At 36.4% G+C, this 20,278-nt stretch overlaps 1 protein-coding gene across 1 annotated transcript; it reads left to right on the top strand.

Annotated features, from left to right (window-relative positions):
- The first annotated feature begins 2,006 nt into the window (after positions 1 to 2,006).
- On the top strand, positions 2,007 to 17,477 carry LOC125258211 (nematocyst expressed protein 3-like). Its single transcript, XM_048175105.1, has 2 exons — positions 2,007 to 2,066; positions 15,172 to 17,477. Exon 2 carries the CDS (start codon positions 15,437 to 15,439, stop codon positions 16,007 to 16,009), a length of 573 nt encoding a protein of 190 aa, XP_048031062.1. The 5' UTR covers positions 2,007 to 2,066; positions 15,172 to 15,436; the 3' UTR covers positions 16,010 to 17,477.
- Positions 17,478 to 20,278: the final 2,801 nt, after the last annotated feature.

Genomic DNA, 20,278 nt, shown 5'->3' on the forward strand with positions numbered 1-20,278 from the left:
CAATTTGCAAGTATCGTTCATTTGAACACTAAACAGCGATTTAATATTCATTTGTAAACCACCTTTGTTAGCAAAGGTGCTTTATTACTGAGAACACTGATGGTCCTTTCCAGCTTGTTTAATTGACTTCTGCATTGCTCCATTTCTTGTTCCCACTTCGGTTTCACTCTATCATTTATTATTTTACTCATGTATGTGTGACGTGTGTATGTATGTGTTTGTTAGTTTAGTTATGTGTTCGTGATTTAGTTATTAAAACTTGTGCACAATACATATTTGGTTCATACATCCCGTCTGTGAATAAATTGGCTCTTAAATGATTTAGATCCTATTACCAGCTCTAAGCACTGTAAATGCTAAGAAAGAATTATTTTCTATGGCCTTCTCTTAGAATTAATTAATAATCAATACTGAGTGTTCACAGAATGAACTGATTGATTGATTCTAATTTTAATGTAGCTATAAAGTTAATCTGATTAACTGATTCAAATATTCATAATTAGTCAAAATTAATAATCATAATGAGTTATGAATAATTATTAATATTTCCCCTTTGAGTTAATTTGCTACACTGGCAAGTAGAGATTAATTTGCCTTTTTAGCAGCTCTTCTTGTTATCAGGCACCTTTGTCAGGTGCTGGAAGTCTTGGGGCCCTGGACTAGTCATTCAAGAGCTTTCCCTGAATTGTTCTGGGGCAGTAGAGCTTAAGCTCCCTTGTGGCTACCTAAAGGTTAGAGTTCTTAGTCGCAAGGCGGGTGAATAGTTATTTTAAATGAAACCCCCATGATTCCCTCTACTGGTAGCGGTAGGCCAGGGTAGTGTATTGAAATGGTATTCTTGGGTCAGAATTCCTGAATATCAGTGTCAAGCTAAAGAAGCTCACATAGCTAAAACTTAGAGCTCTGCTCCTGGGCCATATGTGGCTGAGGCTGGGCCCACAAGGAAGAGGGGAATGTTAAAAAAGGTCAGGACTTTCCTGTCATTGGGCAAATGAGCTTGGGTAATGGTCGAGGGAATATTACCACTTAACGGTCTGAGTATGAGGATGCACCCTGTATGATTGATGCTTCTGACTCCGGCTATACAAGTCCATAGAGTCAATAATGCTATGCCCACTGTGGTTGTGCATAGGCACAGCAAATGAGGCAGGCATTCCCTCAGCATGGTGGAGTGGTTATTTGTTTCCCATAGCATCAATCCAGACACAGTGTTGAGTTCCACTTCAAAAGGCAATGTCTCCAATTACAACTATAACCATGGTTCCCTGACAAGGGAAATAAGACACTTTGTCTTGCTGCCATGCCTCAGTCCTGCCTGCACGTCTTCTTCAGACAAAGTAGTTGGTGAAGTCTATTGTAGGCGCCCTCTTATACTAAAGGGTGCTCTGGTAGTGACGTCATGGGCTGTCGTCGGCCAATGAAATTGTCATGTGTACAGTGCTTCAGACATCAGTTACACTAGTGGCATTCCCCAAAGTGTTGATTCAGACAGTTTCGTTCCCCATCTCCATGGTTACAGCTGTAACCTCAGACATTTTCTGTATACAGACATGTAAGAGTGAACAACGTAAGCCTAGTATTCTGTTAAAACTGACCTGACATCTGTTTGAGATGCCAAATGCCTTGAAAGTAGATGAGAAATGAAAATTTAGTGGTGGAAATTTTGATTTATCCCAATGACTCGTTTCACAGTGATATTACATATTTACTCCAGTAGGCAACAAAATTTCCCCCTGTTTCACAGACAAGGCTTAAAGGGTTAGTTTACCCAAAAATTCATTTGTGATTCATTTGTGCTCCGAAGCTTCCTGAAGCAGTGTTTTGAAATCGGCCATCACTAAATAAGTCGCTCCAAAAATATTCTCGTCGCTTTATAATATTAATATTGAACCACTGTACTCACATGAACCGATTTAAATATGTTTTTAGTACCTTTATGGATCTTGAGAGAGGAAGTGTCATTGCTCCCTATGGAGGCCTCATGGAGCCATCGGATTTCAACTAAAATATCTTAATTTGTGTTCTGAAGATGAACGAAGGTCTTACGGGTGTGGAACGACATGAGGGTGAGTGATAAATGACAGAATTTTCATTTTTGGGTGAACTAACCCTTTAAGCTAGTCCTAGACTAAAATGCATGTTTGAGCTGTTTTAACTGAAAGCAACTTGCACTGACATATCTTAAAATATGTCAGAGCCATTGTTTTGTCTTAAGATGCACACCAGTAATGTTTTTTTTTCTAAGGCATGTTTATAAAAGCTACTTAAATACCCTTATTGAACTAAACCCTAATCCTGGCTTAAAGGATTAGTTCACTTTCAAATAAAAATTTCCTGATAATTTACTCACCCCCATGTCATCCAAGATGTCCATGTCCTTCTTTCTTCAGTCGAAAGTAAATTAAGGTTTTTGAGGAAAACATTCCAGGATTATTCTCCTTATAGTGGACTTCAATGGACTCCACTGTTGAAGGTCAAAATTAGTTTCAGTGCAGCTTCAAAGGGCTTTAAACGATACCAGACGAGGAATAAGGGTCTTATCTAGCGAAATGATCGGTCATTTTCGAAAAAAATTTAAATGTATATGCTTTATATAAACAAATGATTGTCTTCCAAGTGGTTCCACCAAAACCGCACTTTCGTATTCTTCAAAAAGCTTACGCTGTATGTTCTACTCCTTCCCTATTCAACTTACGGAATAAACACAGCACCAGTTCCATTTTTTCTGTAAGTAGAATAGGAAGGCGTAGGACATACAGCGTAAGCTTTTTGAAGAATACGAAAGTGCGGTTTTCGTCTGGAGGCCATTGAAGTCCATTATAAGGAGAATAATCCTGGAATGTTTTCATCAAAAACCTTCATTTTTTTCGACTGAAGAAAGAAAGACATGAACATCTTGGATGACATGCGGGTGAGTAAATTATCAGGAAAATTTTATTTGAAAGTGAACTAATCCTTTAATCTAAGTCCTGTCTGTGAAACTGGGCCATAAGCTTCTTTTAAATAAATGTATACATGGTAAATAAACCTACTGTATCTGAAAAACAAGTTTCATTTAATTTGTATCTCTATAGTGTTTGTTGTATTGTTTGTAATTTGTTTGTAAATTTCTTTTTATATAACAACAATTATATTAACAATTATGTATAGGTATCGGTATAGGTATTGGTATTGGCGAGTACTAGAAAAAAAGTATCAGTACTCGTACTCGGTCCTTAAAAAATGGTATCGGTGCATCCCTAAAATAAATAAATAAATCTTAAAATAAATAAATAAATAAATAAATAAATAAATAAATAAATAAATAAATAAATAAATAAATAAATAAATAAAAATAACATTTAAAAATTAACAGCAGAAACATGCAAAAAATACCTAGAAATTAGATCTAAAATTGGTCATGAGTGAGTCATTGCATTGATTTGTACCAACAAGCAACAAGCCTCATTATACTTTATTAAAATCTGAATGTGAGCAATTCTATACTAAGCATTTTCCTCACAAATGACAACAAAATATATCTATTTTTCCAGTTTGCAGCAGTTTATTTAAATTAATGAAACAAAACAAAAACAAGAACAGGAGAATCAATAGAGAATAGCACTACAAGCCTACACTAAACAACATCAATGACAGACGAAGACCTGAGCCAAACAGGGGTGCATTTCCCATACATCGATGTAACTCGCTGCTTAAAGGGGACCTGTTTTGCATGGTGTTTGGGCATAAATGTGTGTTGGCAGTGTGTGTACACAACCACCCTATAATGATAAAAATCCACCCACTACTTTTTTTTTAATCCCAATCATAAGCAGTGTCTCCCAATGACCTGTTTTCAGCCATGCTAGATTTTTTGCTATAAATTATGGACATGGCATCTGAGGACTAATTCTCATTTTTCTCAGTTATTTTGCTTTATTTCCAGATTCAATCATATGCTTGTCCTTACGTACTACAGAACATAAGCACATGCACACTCTTCAAAATTGGTGCTTAAAATCTCTTGACAAACTAAAATATGTAAAAGACATTTGTATATTTTCGAAATAAAAGATATACATTGTACTTAATGTCAGCTTGCTTATTTTGCTCAAGATAATGATTTATTAAGTCCACATGTTATAAAAACAAGAAACTATGCTTCTAACCACAGCTCGAGAACTGTCGTTCCAACCACACAAGTAGCACCACGGGAAACACCAAATCGTTGAACTATGTTTGTAACGACAGAACTTGCAATGTTAGTTGGCTAACGATGCTTTTGGGAAATGCACCCCAGCCTGTTTGAAACAGGGGGTTTGGCTCATTTGACAAAGAATTGTGATCACATCTTTTTGTTTTAAAGAAGCCTGCCATCGTAAGACTCAACAACGCCAGTAACCATTATGTTTAGTTGATTAAAGAAAAAAAAAGACTTTTCAATCTTAGTTTAAAACCAAATCAATGAAGATATGTTCAGTTTTGTGTTTATGCTCGCTAAAATGAAACACAGACCCATGAAAAAACATGTTAGATGTTTTAGGAAAAAAGAGTGCAGAGGAGGACTTGCTACCAAAAATAGACAAACACATAGACAGACCACACTCCTTGAAAACACCACACGTTCTTGACCTTTCTTAAAACATCACCAGCATGTGGCTGTGATGTCTGGCACGGTGGCCTGTGTCTGAACAGGTCAACACAATGGGCGTCGCCCCAATCATGACCATGTAAGGCTACTTCCTCCTCAGAGAAGGCTGAACTTATGCCGATCTCGCAGCCTCCGTGTGACTCTGTAATTACCTTTGAAGAGGCCCAGTAATGGGTGAGCGTTGGCGGCGACAAACCAACACCACATGCAGCTTCCAGGAAGCTTATGCTACAGCTTTACCCACTTGCAGCGTTTAGAGAAAGGACAGGATGCAGGAATGATGGGTACACTTTGGGTCAGGGTGATGCCTATAAATCATATACAGTAGGTTTGCAGATGACAGTACGTTTGACTCTTTGGGTAAAGTGTGACATAAATGTTTCGATTGGACATATAATTGAGAATTTGTGAAAAATCTTACAGTAGATGTCTAAATGGACCGAAAACGTATTGACCACTATTATTTACATTTCTGTGGTCTGCTATTGTTTGTTCATTTCTTTTTAGAGATGTTTGGCCCACAGAGGACAGACTATATTTTTCAAAGCAAGTTTAACAGTAGCAAGGAATTTTTTAATGTATACAGTACAGTCCAAAAGTTTGGAACCACTAAGATTTTTAATGTTTTTAAAAGAAGTTTCGTCTGCTCACCAAGGCTACATTTATTTAATTAAAAATACAGTAAAAAACAGTAATATTGTGAAATATTATTACAATTTAAAATAACTGTTTTTTATTTGAATATATTTGACAAAGTAATTTATTCCTGTGATGGCAAAGCTGAATTTTCAGCATCATTACTCCAGTCTTCAGTGTCACATGATCCTTCAGAAATCATTCTAATATGCTGATCTGCTGCTCAAGAAACATTTAATGTGTACAGTTGTACAAAATATTTGTGTACAATATTTTTTTTCAGGATTATTTGATGAATAGAAAGTTCAAAAGAACAGTGTTTATCTGAAATCTAATCTTTTGTAACATTATAAATGTCTTCACTGCCACTTTTGATTGATTTAATGCATCCTTGCTGAATAAAAGTATTCATTTCTTTAATTTCTTTTCAAAAAAATAAAAATAAAAATTCTTACTGACCCCAAACTTTTGAACGGTAGTGTATAATGTTACAGAAGCTTTGTATTTCAGATTTTCAACATTGAAAATAATCATAAATGTTTATTGAGCGGCAAATCAGCATATTAGAATGATTTCTGAAGGATCATGTGACACTGAAGACTGGAGTATCGATGCTGAAAATTCAGCTTTGCATCACAGGAATAAATTACTTTGTCAAATATATTTAAATAGTACACAGTTATTTTAAATTGTAATAATATTTCACAATATTACTGTTTTTTACTGTATTTTTAATTAAATAAATGTAGCCTTGGTGAGCAGACGAAACTTCTTTTAAAAACATTAAAAATCTTAGTGGTTCCAAACTTTTGGACTGTACTGTATATGGAATAGATTTCCGGGTGTACGCCTATGCGTGATCTGACTTTTAAACATGAATATAAAAGCAGCTAGCAAAAACAACAGTTTTAAGCCCATCCATTATGATTTTTTAAATAATATTTTGTATTCTGTTCAAATTTGTGACAAATAGTCCGCTTTTGGAAAAAAATTCTTGCAGGGTAGCATTGATCATCAGGATTTTAGTGCTGCTGTCATTAAAGCCAAGTGGAGAACAAAATACTATATTTTGCAGTTTATACATTTTTCAGTCAAAGTGTTATCATATAATTTTATTAATTTTATGTCCAGGGGATGATTTTTTTTAAAACAAACATTTTTTTTTTTTTATTAGCTGAAGGTTCAAATGCCTTTTACAGATTTTATTGTTATACCCAGACTTCCATTTTCACCACAAGCATATTTGCTTGTGTGAGCTTGAAATAAAGCTTATGTATATAACAAAGGAAAATGACTTGAACAGTAATATTTTATTGTGTCATTTACCAATTAAGCTATAATTTTATCAAATTATGTAAATGAAAATTTCATTTAATTGTATTTAGGACACTCAAAATACAAGAAACAAGTCTGAGAAATTGACAATTTTATATAAAATGTTTGAAATGTAATTTCCACTATAAAATGCAATTAAACACAATACATTATTTTACATGTGGTCAGAATTCTGCTAATACGTGTATATAAAGTACATTTGTTTTTAATAAAGATATCTGTTTTTAATGATCCTACAAGTTCGATTAAACCATCAAAATATAAGGACATTATTGTATAAATATTTTAAATATGAGAAAAGAAAAAAACACTAAACTTTGTTAATTTATATGACATAATTATATGGCAAAACTACAGCTACAGGTTTTGTTTTGCTTTGCAAAAAAAAAAAAAAAAAAAAAATGCTTAGAAAAATAAAAAGCTCACAAGATAAAACATACAGTGACTACAGTATAATCAGTTAGGGCTGCAACTAACGATTATTTTGATAATCAATTAGTTGGCCGATTATTTTTCTGATCGATTAATCGGATAAAAATAATTTTATTTATTTATTTTTTTGGGGGACAAAAAACACATTATTGCACATCCTGCCCAATGTACTTCAAACAAATGTGCCAATTGAATGCTATGAAAACATACAGTGCCAAATTTATTAGACTACCTGTGATAATAAAGAGAGAACACAAATATTTTATGAATATATCAAAACTTGCTTAAAACTAAAAATGTTATTGCCTATTACTAGGCAAATAGCCTACAGAGCCCCTAAAGGGACATGGTGGTGGAAAAAAAAATTAGGAGGGAAGGAAATTTTAAGTGCTGGTGGAAAAAAAATTTGGGATGGGAGGAATTTTTTTTTTTCAAATCTTTTGCGTTCCCCCGAGAAACTTTTGCGCTCCCTCGCAAAGATATTTGCATTCCCACGCAAAACTTTTGCGTTCCCAATAACCCTCGCAAAGTTATAATTGTTCCCTTGCTGTGAACTTGGACAAACACTTCCTCTTTAATGTCCCGCTGGCTGGCAGTAGTGTTTCAGTTAGTAACATACGTTAATAATGCACACAAATAATGCGCAGCTCATAGAGTTTGAACTTGTTGGACTCAAATATAAAGAAATGTAGTCAGTGCTTATGTCAAGCAGTTCAGTAAAGTTGGCAATATATTCACAGATTCGAGCTTCCCGGATTAATAACTCGCGAGCTAAACGTTGTTAAAACACAAATGCAGCTACTTCCAAGACAACAAGCTACAACAACCCAATTTTCATCAAATGTGATTTATAATAAATTGGTCTCTATGAGCAGGCGGCGGAGATACACGTCTGAAGGGACCGTCTGAAAAGTGCAAAACCCAAAACCCTTTTGCTCATATTATATTATGAAAAATACTCAATAACTTCACTGTAACACACTGTACTGTCACCAAATCAGTTCATACATCACTGCTCTCCTGCTGTTTTTGCATGTGTTCATAATTTCTTTGAATGACAGCTTGGAAAAAAATTTACGTCTGCATAGTTTAGCATGTTTCATTCCGTTACAAATAAAACAACTGACTCCAAGCAAAACTACGCAATGTGTTTACAAAATCTCTATCAACATTTTTAATGATATTCGATTAAAGGGTGAAGAACTCAATTTCCTTAAGTCGGACATCACTTATGGATGCTACTGTATATAAAATAGATACGGATAGATAGATGTTCCTCTAGAACATCTCTTGCCATAGGCAACACATTTTAAGCAGCACAAATCAACTAAACAGTTATGTAACAAGCAGCCAAAGTGTATGTCGCACATACACAAAATTCCTTTCAGTGTGCCAGTTGTCTTTAAAGTTTCAGCATTGTGAAACAAGTATTCTCTCAGACAGAAAACTGCTCCCAAAGTAAACAGACTGCTGTGCCAGAGGTTTAGGGAGCCCATGGAACTGATTTGTGTGGTGTGGGGCTCCAGCAGCTATAGCCGTGGAGGATTTACTGTCGACCGCAACAGACTTTTCTCGATGAACACCCTTCTCCCACACACTGCCCAAGAAAAGAGGCTTTTTGCTGGCTTTTTCCCCATGTTATTCCTGAATAAAGACAACATTATAACAGACTTCTACACAAAGTGGTCTCTAGGCTTTGACCTTTTCAATGTATGTCTGTGGTATTTTTGTCTGTTTTATCATACAACAGGCAAAAAAAAAAAAAAAAAAAAAATGTTTGTGTAGAAAAGTGTTGGCACACTTTTCCTCAATAAGCTGTGACTCCTCAATGACGCTTGACTTAGTAAACATTACTAATGAACAGCCACAGTTAGTTTCTGCACGCCTGACCTCTCCTGTTAGTCACTGTAAAACGAGATTTGTGTGGGAGGAATTTAGGTTTGTTTACATCTTTTTCTAAATTCCTAGAAATAATGGGACATATTTCCACATAATGGTCATGAACACATTTTTATATATTTGCTCATTTGTTTTGTCAAGTCTTTGAGGTTCTCGAAAAACATATTTTATAAGGGCAGAACTTTTTTGTATGTTCCCTTCACTTATTTGAAGCTTTCCCTGGCACATCCTATTCTTGGATACAGAAATTTAATCCTAATCCTTGGGCATTGGAGCTTGGTTTTAATTTACTTAAAATATACAAAAGCTGTGCAAATTATAAATATAATAAATTACAAACATTGTTTTTGAACTCATAAATCATAAACATAACAGTGATGTGTAAATATGCATTACATTTTGTTGCATACATAATTTACAAATAATAATATAAAATGAATTGTCTAAAAGCATGTTTTATTCACTTTATACAAAATTATAAGGAACAATATGAAGATTTTTTCTTTCAATAAAATCGCCCCGCTACACAATATTTTCTTGTTGAAAACAAGCATGCAGTTCTGCAAGTTCTATTTGAGCTTTAATACATAATCATAGTCTATAAACAATCTGAATTGGAGGTCAGGATACTATATAATAAGTCATAAAATTATGAAGCTATGAAGTAATAGTGCACATTTGTGTATGTGTTCAACAAGAGATCATAACTTTTTAAAGCTCTCTTGAGGTCTCATTCTCTTGGAAATTTCCATTTTTCTCAGTTGTTCCATTGGCATTCTGATATGAAATTTATGACTTCTATTCTTAATACGTTGTCTCTCTGGTGGTAAATTCATTAACTAGGACTTTTACTGATAATCTTTTTCCTCTTATGAAAAAATGAACGTTTACAGTTTTGTTTAATTGGACTTTTATTGCATGTACTGGTATGACCACATCTATTAAAACATTTGTTCACTCTGCTATAGAAGAATAGCCTACCACATTAAAAATAAACCAGTGGACTTGACATGTTTAAAACAGCAACATTTGTCAAAAACAAACATCTTATGATGTTGCTGTATATTTCCTTACCAGAAAAAATACATGAATATTGTTACGGTTAGTGGCCATGGAGAAACGCACAATGAAGAAGACAAACAAAATACAAGAGAATTCCCAAGAGAATCACAAACAATGTTACATGTAGACATTACCAAAGCAAGCCAAGGAACTAACTGAAACAGAAGGCTTAAATAGAGCAAAAAGAAGGAGAAACTGACTAATCAATTAGTAACCTTGGAGGCAAACAGATAGGGAACGGAAGATGAAATGAACTAATTAACACGCAAGACAGATTAATGCTGCCTTCATGTGCTAAAGGGAATTTGATAATTCCCACTTCTGAAGTCGTGATTACAACCTCATTGCATCAAAGCTTCAAAATGGGAGAGCGTTCATGTGCAATTTTTACCTAGGAAACTCATATTTACAATAATTCCGAGAGCACGTGAAGGTGGCATAACAATGAAACTCAGGCCAGAACAGAAAAACAGATCACAGTCAAACTCAATGTGACAAATATATACTTTCTGAATGGATTCTTCCTGTTACTACCAGTCATGCTTACATTCATTCCTAGCATCGAAGAGACATATATATACCTCTTCAGGGAAATTCCTCATTTGGTAAGGCAAAGACAACTCACAGTTATAAATATATGAATGGATTTCTCAACTTAAAACTGAAAGTTTGTGGATCAAATTTTGGCTGTACAATTTGTACACCGTGTTATAGCACAATTAAATATTGAGACTTCTTGTGCCTGAAGAGAACCCACACTGAAAACCAAGCCCCAGGCTGTTCCACATTTAGCATATGGTGCATTTGACTCTGTTGGAAAAAAGAATGACTCATCTTACCATAATTATGATAAACATAATATATGTATTTTTTAACCCTGACAAATTGAAAAACATTATTTGTGTATTACTTTCGTGCAAAGTAAATGCTCAGTGGAGATGTGGAGATATTCATATTGCATGCACGTCCAGCTTATGCAGGTTCAATATTCCTGTCATTGATATATTGTGGAAGTGAGATATTTCCTAGAGTATCTGTTGAAAAATTGATTTTCTCTTTTTTTCTGATGTCAAAATGTTATATAACAGTATTCAGTATATGTAAATGGTACACATTTATTATTGAGGTCATACCCACAAAAAAGTCATGACTGGTTCATGTCCCACCTGCTGCGCAAAATATGGAAAGAATAGATAATGAAATATTTATTTTTAATGGCACTACACCAACAAGCCACTGGTGTGTAAATTTTACATTTCACTTGGATGATAAATAAGTCAGTAAAACACATCCTCCTGTGTCTGCCAGACATTTCAGCCTGGACGAACACCTGCAACCTAAAGCTGAACAAGTAAATCGGATATATGGATGCTTTCTGTACGTTGACTACAAGAGGATTATTATTTTTGTACTCTGGATACGAATGTACCAGATGCCTGAAATGCAAATGATGCAGTAAATGCTTTTTGAAGATAAAAATGAATAGAATTCAATAATAGAGGAACCTTTCTGGTTGTAAAAATGTTTATATGGAAGTAAGAGTAAGGTTAGGCTTCATTCCATTCTTAAAATCTATTTGAAGCATGCAAATGTGTGAAACACATTGAAAATGTGTCTTTAGCAAAATCTTAATATAAAACTAGTAAAAACTATGATAACCTATGAAATCAGGGCTGGCCAGAAAAAAAACAACAAAAAAAAACACCCTAACACCCTAGACTGAATGTCTACATTTACTACATACACCATTATGATGTGTTGCCTTTGGCAGAGGTTTAATGGTGTATGCATGTTTGATGTATGTGTTGACATGTATATGATAAAATTGCGTACTGTACATACTTAGCCTGACAAGCTGGATCCTGATTCAGGTTCTACATACAGTATGTGGTCTTTAGGGAACTGAACAGCAATCCAACAGCAAATATTTCTTACAATGATTGACATTTTGTGGAGCTGGTTTTGAAAACCAAGTAACACTAGACATGGACAGGGACAGAGAGTATTACATAATGAGCAAAGATGTTTTTGTCAATGAGTAAGGCAAAAATGGTTTTAATACCAACCATAAACTGTTTTTAGCAAAGTATGAAATGTGAAGAAAGAAAAAAATCTGTGAAACATTAAGAGACTTTTAACAGTACATTTAAGTGTACATTTAAATGTTTTGTAGGGCCCCTCCATATCCCACCCATTTACCCCATTCCCTAAGTGCTTTTCCTCTTCAGCAAGTTCTTCAGATGTTTGTATTCATGTTTATATTTATACTGAGCAACTACATGCCAATAAAGTGTCTCATAAAACTGGCAGAAAGCCATAAGTTACATTTTTTAATTGTTGACCAAACTCAGCCAACACTGTAAAAAAACAAAAACAAAAAAATAAAGATTTTTTTTTTTGTTAAGTCACCATTTAGGTGATTAATGTTCAAATAATAAAGAAAAAGGCATAATATATGCCACAGTGCATGCTGGGAAAAGCAGATAAAGTAATCATTGTGATTCTACAGTACAATGCTGTTACAATATAGTAATGGCCTGGCCCTGTACCAGGGGTAGGCAAGTTCGGTCCTAGAGAGCCGCTGTCCTGCTGAGTTTAGCTCCAACCTTAATCAAACACACCTGAACAAGGAAATCAAGCTCTTCAGGATTACTAAGGCTATAGGCAGCTGAAGGTTTTTTTTTCAGGGTTGGAGCTAAACTCTGCAGGACAGCAGCTCTCCAGGACCGAACTTGCCTACCCCTGCCCTATACGGTCTGAATACTATTTCTATGTCAAATAAATAATGTAAAACTACTATTGTAAATTCAAATTTTAAACTAAATCTTTACAATAAGATTTTTGAAATGCTTTGTAAAAAGCGGCATACAATTTACTACACAATTATCTTTTGTGACCTCTGTTGTAGGCTCATGAATGTCATATTTAATAAATTACAGTTATCATGTGCTAATTACCATGTTCTGCAGTATTTTCAGTTTGAAAAGAATTATTTTAACAGTATGCAAATTCTTCACATTGCACCTATTCATCAATGCAACATTAAATTGCTTTTTTAACAAGTACATTTAAGGTCTTTTTGCGGTGAAACTAATGAGCTTGTTTTTAATGATAGTGTTGACTTAATGTTGGCATGAATGAGATTAAATGTTGGCCTGGATGGACAAACTCACATTTCACAAGTCATTAAACTGAACAATTACTTTTAGATGACCACAGAAATGGCACCTACAATAGTCCAACGCTTAAATTATTAAAATTGTAAGTTAGAAAGTACTGTAATAAGCATAGATATAGTATGATGGTTGAATGCCTTCATTAATGCCTTTATCTCCAAATGTTAAGGAAATGTGTCTAAATACTTAAATAAAATACTAAAAATGCTAAATACTTAAGCCTGAATGGCTTGTTGGTTGGGCTGCACATATATTGGTCCTGGGTCAGGGTCATCTGGCGGTGCTGCCACCTCACCAAGTGGTATGCCATGCCTGTGCGCGACATTGTGCAGCACACCACAGGCCAGCACAATGCGGCACACCTTGTCAGGGTGGTATAACAGCATCCCCCCAGTCCTGTCAAGGCAGCACCACCGACATTTCAGCTGCCCAATCACCCGCTCTACAACTGACCAAGTGCAAGAATGGGCATCATTGTATCTGCGCTCTCGGTCAGTTTGTGGGTTGGTGAGGGGGGTTAACAGCCACGTCTTTAGTGGATAACCGCGGTCTCTTGAAGGGTTGTTGAATAATTAAATGCAAATAAAAATAATAAAAACATACAATTAGATAGAACCAAAACTTTAAATGCATCACTCACCAAGAAGCCACCCATTGCGCACCCTGCCAGCTTGGAGCCTCATCCCAACCATGCTGTTTGTAATGATGTATGAATCATGGGTTGACCCAGGCCATATTGCCACAATATTTGTTAGGCGCATTTGTGCATCACATATTATCTGCACATTTATTGAATGGAAATGTTTCTGATTCACATATGCAAATTCTTCTTCAGATGGCGCCTTTATAGCAATGTGTGTGCAGTCGATCGCTCTGATTACATTAGGAAAACCGGCTAACGCTGCAAATTACATTTTAATGTTTGGCTGGTCAACTGCATCATATGGAAACCTTATATATCTGGTAGACATCGGATGATCGCATACCGCTGGCATTGCGCGGCTCAAAGACGACTGGCTTATTCCTGAACGGTCTGCCAGTTCCCTTTGGAAAGAACCAGTTGCCAGGAAACCAAGTGTTGTCAGCAACTGTAAGGGAACGGGTATTGCGTGGCTCCTTGCTGTCTCTCTCTCTAGATTCGGACCCAACTCAGCACAGAGCTCCAAGAGGTTAAATCGGAAATGGCTGATAAGCCAGTCATCATCCTGGGCCAGAAAATCCCTAAAAACTTGTTCTCTTTGGATTCTGCCATTAGCAATGTCCTCTAATAAGGCCAAAGCTGCCATTGCCATAGACTAAGGGTTGTATCAATTTGCACATGCTTTTATATGTTCTTACTTAATTGCATAATTGATAGAATATTCCCATAAGGCTGGTGTGACAATATATGTCAATTATTTTATAAATTGCAAATTAATAGCAATGCTTCCCACAGGTGGTGGTGCAATAGACTTGTAGAACAATTTGTTGTGTAATGTTTGCAACTTCACTTCATTGCCTGTAAGAGTCGCCAACGGACAAAAACAATGAGAAATGTACGTACCCAAGACATGAAATTGGCGTGGAGGAATGCACATTCTCGCGTTAATTTCACTGTTAGTACATCCAACCGCGAGTGTGAAAGCTGGCGTACGCAAAGTTTTTGTGCGTACACAAGGTTGATACACGAGGCCCCTGGTCTGTTCTATTTTGTCTTTTGCTTCTAGTTTGTTAATTGGTTCCATTCTCTCAGTTTCCCTGCCTGTTTGTCTCCTTTGTTACATACTGATTAGAGTCCTCAGTTCAGGTGTGTCTAGTTAGTTTCACCCTTTGTTTGCTCTGTGTAGGCTATATATACACTATATATATAAGCCCTAATTTCTGTTTGTTCCTTGTCCTGCATTGTTTAAGTTCTATGTAATATGTGGTTGTATGTTTTCCTAGGTTATCTCTTGTTTGGTATGTTTAGTATTGGATTAAAAGTCTTCTTGAGTATCTCTTTTGTCGTGCGCTTTATTACAGCAACCTACTCCATGACAGAATGCAGGACCACTGTAAAGACTCAACAATAAAGATGGCTGAGGATCATCTCCTCTCCCTCCAACAGAATGGACGTCCTCTGGAGCAGTATGCGGATGAGTTTTTGGAATATTCCCATCTGGTGAGATGGAGCAATACTATGCCCAATGCTTGCTTTTGAGACTGGATGATGAGATAATTCAGTTCCTGTCTCCTGGTCATTGTTATTTATCCTTAATCAATACCATTAATTATGTCCTCTGGCTAAATGGTTCCAATTTCTTGGTTGATGAAGTTAAAGAGGACAATAACCACCCTCATCCAGTCCCATCCTAAAAGCGTATGGGCGCTCCACTCTCACCCCTCCACATCCCTGAACATTGGGACAGTCACATCTGTTCCAGAGTCCACTCCAACCACAGAGTCCGCTCAAATCTCAGCACTCAGTTTAACCCCAGCGCAAAGGAGGAGGCTGAGGAAGAAGAGACGATCCATTGCATTGCCAACCCATGAGTTAGCCCCCGAGTTCACTCCAGTGTCGGCTCCAGCCCCCGAGTCCGCTCCAGTGTCGGCTCCAGCCCCCGAGTTCACTCCAGTGTCGGCTCCAGCCCCCAAGTCCGCTCCAGTGTCGGCTCCAGCTCCAGTGTCGGCTCCAGCCCCTGAGTCTGCTCCAGTGTCAGCTCCAGAACCCATTCCAGCTCAGCCCAATGTCCACTCCAGCCCCAGAGCTAAGCCAGAGAAGGCAGTGCTAACCATCATGGCTATTTTGTTTGTGTGGGATGCACACAGACTGGACAGAAAATTTCCCCTCCCAAGAAAATTTTCCACCTGCTCTCCATGACACGGCCACGGAGGCCATTCCAGAGCCATCCGCTCTCCCTGACATGGCCATGGAGGCCATCCCAGAGCCGTCCGCTCTCCCAGACACAGCCACGGAGGCCGCCCCTAAAACGCCCATCACTGCACTGCCGGCAGGCTTCCTGAGCTACCGGCACCTCCCTGGCTTCCTGTTTGCCGGTATCACCCAGGTTTCCAGTCCTGCCTAAGTCACCCTGGCCTTCTGAGGGGGTGGCCAGGGGGTGCCCACCCTCCCTCCCCAGTTGGACTTATGCTGCCTTCACGTGCTCTCGGAATTATTGTAAATATGAGTATCCTAGGTAAAAATTGCACATGAACGCCCTCCCATTGCGAAACTTGAATGCGATGAGCTCGTAATCACGACTACAAGTGTGAATTATCAAATTTATGATAGCATGTGAAGGCAGCATTTTTGCGGCGTGAATACGCGCCTTCCAGGAGGGGGGTGTACTGTCACGTGTTTGTTCTGTTTTGTTCAGTTTTCCTGGTCTGTTCAATTTTGTCATTTGCTTCTAGTTTGTTAATTGGTTCTGTTCTCTCAGTTTCCCTACCTGTTTGTCTCCATGGTTACATATTGATTAGAGTCCTCAATTCAGGTGTTTCTAGTTAGTTTCTCTCTTTGTTTGGTCTGTGTATATAAGTCCTCAATTTCAGTTTGTTTCTTGTGATATGTGGTTGTATGTTCTCCTAGATTATCTCCTGTTTAGTATTGGATTAATATTGTCCTTGAGTATCTCCTATGTGTGCTTTATTACAGCCACCTACTCCATGACAACAGTATGATATACCTGTACTTCATTTTTTATGTGCCTGAGGCAAATAACTTCTTGTATAAAGGTTTGTGAGACAGTTAAGAACAGCATCTTCTTCAATGGTTATAACATTCTTTTCTACTGAGAGGATGTGTAAATTGTTCAAACATGTCTGGCCCATACTGTTGCTTAGCCATGTGTGGAGGCGCCTCAAATCTGGACTAGTCACATGAGCAGAGGGGAATTGTTTTGTTTAGTTTTTATTCGCTTTGTCTTTTTCATTTATTTAGTTTCCTTCAATTAAATTGCTGCAGTGAACATATAAACATAATAAAGTTTTTTTTTTTTCCTTTTTTTTTTTTTTTCTGGAGCTTTAAAAATACAGAAAATAAGATCTGGGGCTGTAGAAGAAACATTTGGAGCTGTAGCCCAAAATCCAGGACCTAGTCACACCCCTGCTAGTCCCATTGCAAAAAACACAAACTAATTACAATAGAGACAAGTCTACAGGAAATGTTTTATGCATTTTGAGCTATAACATTAAACACAACTCAAGCCAAGTATATTTGTAGAACGCTATAGCTTCTCTTTAGCTTATCATAACAAAATTAATTCAGTTGCAAGTGACATTGCTGTACTAGTTTGTACAAGAAAATCTGCAAAGCCCATTGTGTTAATAACTGTATGATAACCATTAAACAGTTGACCATGATTATGATTTTTTTCAGCATTTAGAACATGTGCTTCTTATTGCACATCCATTACATAATATTATGTTTTCCATTACATCAGAAGACAATTAGACAATTTAGGTACTTTTTAAGAAAGATGAATTGCTTCAAAAGAGGTGTGTTGGGCTGCCAAAAATGACTCCCTTACAACATCTTATTCATGGTTAGTCACAGAGTCTAATTATGAACTAAGCACTTGAGCAACTTTTTGAGACACCATTCCAAAACAATCATGCCAGACAGGAAATGTACCTTCTATTATAGACTATTTCCATCCTGGGTATGAAATGGTACAGACTGCGTAGGCGATACACTATTACTAACTGCCAGAAACTTAATAAGTTCAACAGTGCTCTTCATTCTTCCAGTTTCTAAATGTGAATAAATTGTCCATACGTATTATTGCTAAAATTTTTGTGTTCTGTCTCTGAACTTGTGATTGTTTAGATTTGTTGCAGTCAAACAAAGCACTAACATGTGGATCCTCAGTTGCTTTTGAAAAAGTCAGCACAGTTCATTGAAACAGGAAGTATAGTTCTCTAGTCATGGTGGAAAATGGGGGTGGAAATCAAAATACAGCAGACTGTATAACATCCGAGCACATACAACCTGGGTAGAGACATGTGGGATGATAAAAAACAAAGACTTCATGAAAGACATGTGCCATGTCACGTCTTTCTGACCAAAACACAACGATTTACTGTAAATGATTTGGTTTCAAAAATTGCGGCTCTCAAATTGCAGTAGTACTACAGAAACAACTGACTTTGCAATGATAGTGTAAAAATACAGTATGTTTGCAGATTGTTTAGAGAATGGATCATACTGATCATTTCCATATTTAATATTGCATATTCCAATGAAACACTGAAAAATATAAGTTCAGACATTAATTATAAAATATTCTGCGGTTGTTTGCATTTAATGAAAATGAATAAATATAGTGTTATTTCTGTTGAATTCATCTACTTAAAGCTGCACTATGGAACTTTGACCAAAAAAATTGCATGTTCCTTGCAGAGTGGCTCTTTTTGGCACTTCTTGTTTTCACAGATGAATTGAGGAATCACTATGGTTGTAATCGCTGCAACAGTGCAATATTTTTTTCTCTTTCATTTTCCCCATAGGGGATTTTAAAAAGTAATTTTTAAAGAGTTATAAGCCATGAACCAAACCAATCAGTGAGGAGATGAATTACAACAGTACAAACTTTGATTTGAAGCCAAAATGTATTTGAAAATCGTACAAGACTGTGTACTTAAGCCCAAGTATACTTTGTTTTTTAATGTTATGGTATGCGTACAGCGCAAGATGCAGTGTTGGGGAAAGTTACTTTTAAAAGTAGTGTGTTACAATATTGAGTTACTCCCTAAAAAAGTAACTAATTGCGTTACTTGGCTACTTTCTCATGGAAAGTAATGTGTTACATTACTTTTGTGTTACATTTTCTGGGCTTGCTTGCTTGTTTTTTAATAACAAAAAAAAAAAGTAAAATTTTTGGCAAATGTAAAGGTCCTTTTACACCAAAACTGAGCCTCAGACTGAAGGAAATGCAAATTTACACTTGTACAGTAGAGGGCGCAGCTCAAACAAATCTTTCAGCTGTGCTGCCATTCTGCCATTTTGCAGAAGAATAGGATGCAGGAGAAGAAACTCAGAATTTGTATTTTTTCCACCTCCTACTTGGAAATAATGTCTGGAATACCACTTGAAGTCGGACATCCGACCTGTGAATTCATGGCAGATCGATCATCCCTGACTTCAGCGAGACGTGTCATTTGACATCACTTTGAGCATAGTGTGGAGCTATCATGTGTCAAATGTAAAACATTAACATTAGATATAAGTTTATATAATGATACCTTAATTTTTGCTCTTCAAAACGAATGTCAGCTTTTTTTATTGCTGAAGCTTACAAATGGTCCAAAGTGAGGCTGAAAATGACACTAATGGAATCCCGCGATCCATGCATAGCCCTTATAGTTCCTGCCCTGGAAGGAAGTGTTGATATTGATATTGGCCACGTTGATATTGATCCTCATTTTATTTCTCCTTTTGTCCCAAAGTTTGCTTGCCATGGTCCATAATGTTTGAACGAAAGAACAACCCATGCCGCTAGACGTTACCAGCTGTCTGCGTCTGTTGCCATGGTTACTATGCAGTACAAGGAAACCAGGGTTAACGCAGATTTTACATCATTGACAGGCGACAAGGGAGGGACGGGCACTATTTAAAATTGTGAATTTCTCTGAATTTGCAAATTCTTGGAAACATTTAGGATAATATAAGTACACAGATGAATGAAATATATAACACTGTGCAAGTGGTTTTTGGATATTTTAATATAAAAATCTTACATAATGTGCCTTTAAAATGTTGATTTATAGAAACAATTTATTTTAAAATATGCATAGATACAAATATTTCAGTAGTTTAAACGCATAGGGAGACTGTTCTTTTGCTGCAATTTGCTTGTTAGGATTTTCTGATTTGTGGAGATTTCTTTTCAGAATCATGGGTAATGTAGTGTTTCACCAAGAATTCTGCAGATGAACAAAATGATTTAAAAAAATGCAGACATCAATAAACCATCAATAACAACTTTGTAGCTCACAGTAGGTCTGTCTATAAAGGTTTATGAGTTGTTGGTAAAAATCAATTTCCCTATGGAGAAAATGAATGGCATTTTTATTTCTGGGATTCAACTGTTGCACACTATTTCAGAGTTTACATTATTTATTGTAGCTACAAGCCACACACGAGCCAGAC

Source organism: Megalobrama amblycephala, linkage group LG2, assembly GCF_018812025.1.
Source record: "Megalobrama amblycephala isolate DHTTF-2021 linkage group LG2, ASM1881202v1, whole genome shotgun sequence".
NCBI lineage: Eukaryota > Metazoa > Chordata > Actinopteri > Cypriniformes > Xenocyprididae > Megalobrama > Megalobrama amblycephala.

What these genes read in the sequence shown, in the direction of transcription:
- LOC125258211 (XM_048175105.1), top strand. Translation starts at nt 15,437, where the DNA reads ATGGTTCCAATTTCTTGGTTGATGAAGTTAAAGAGGACAATAACCACC.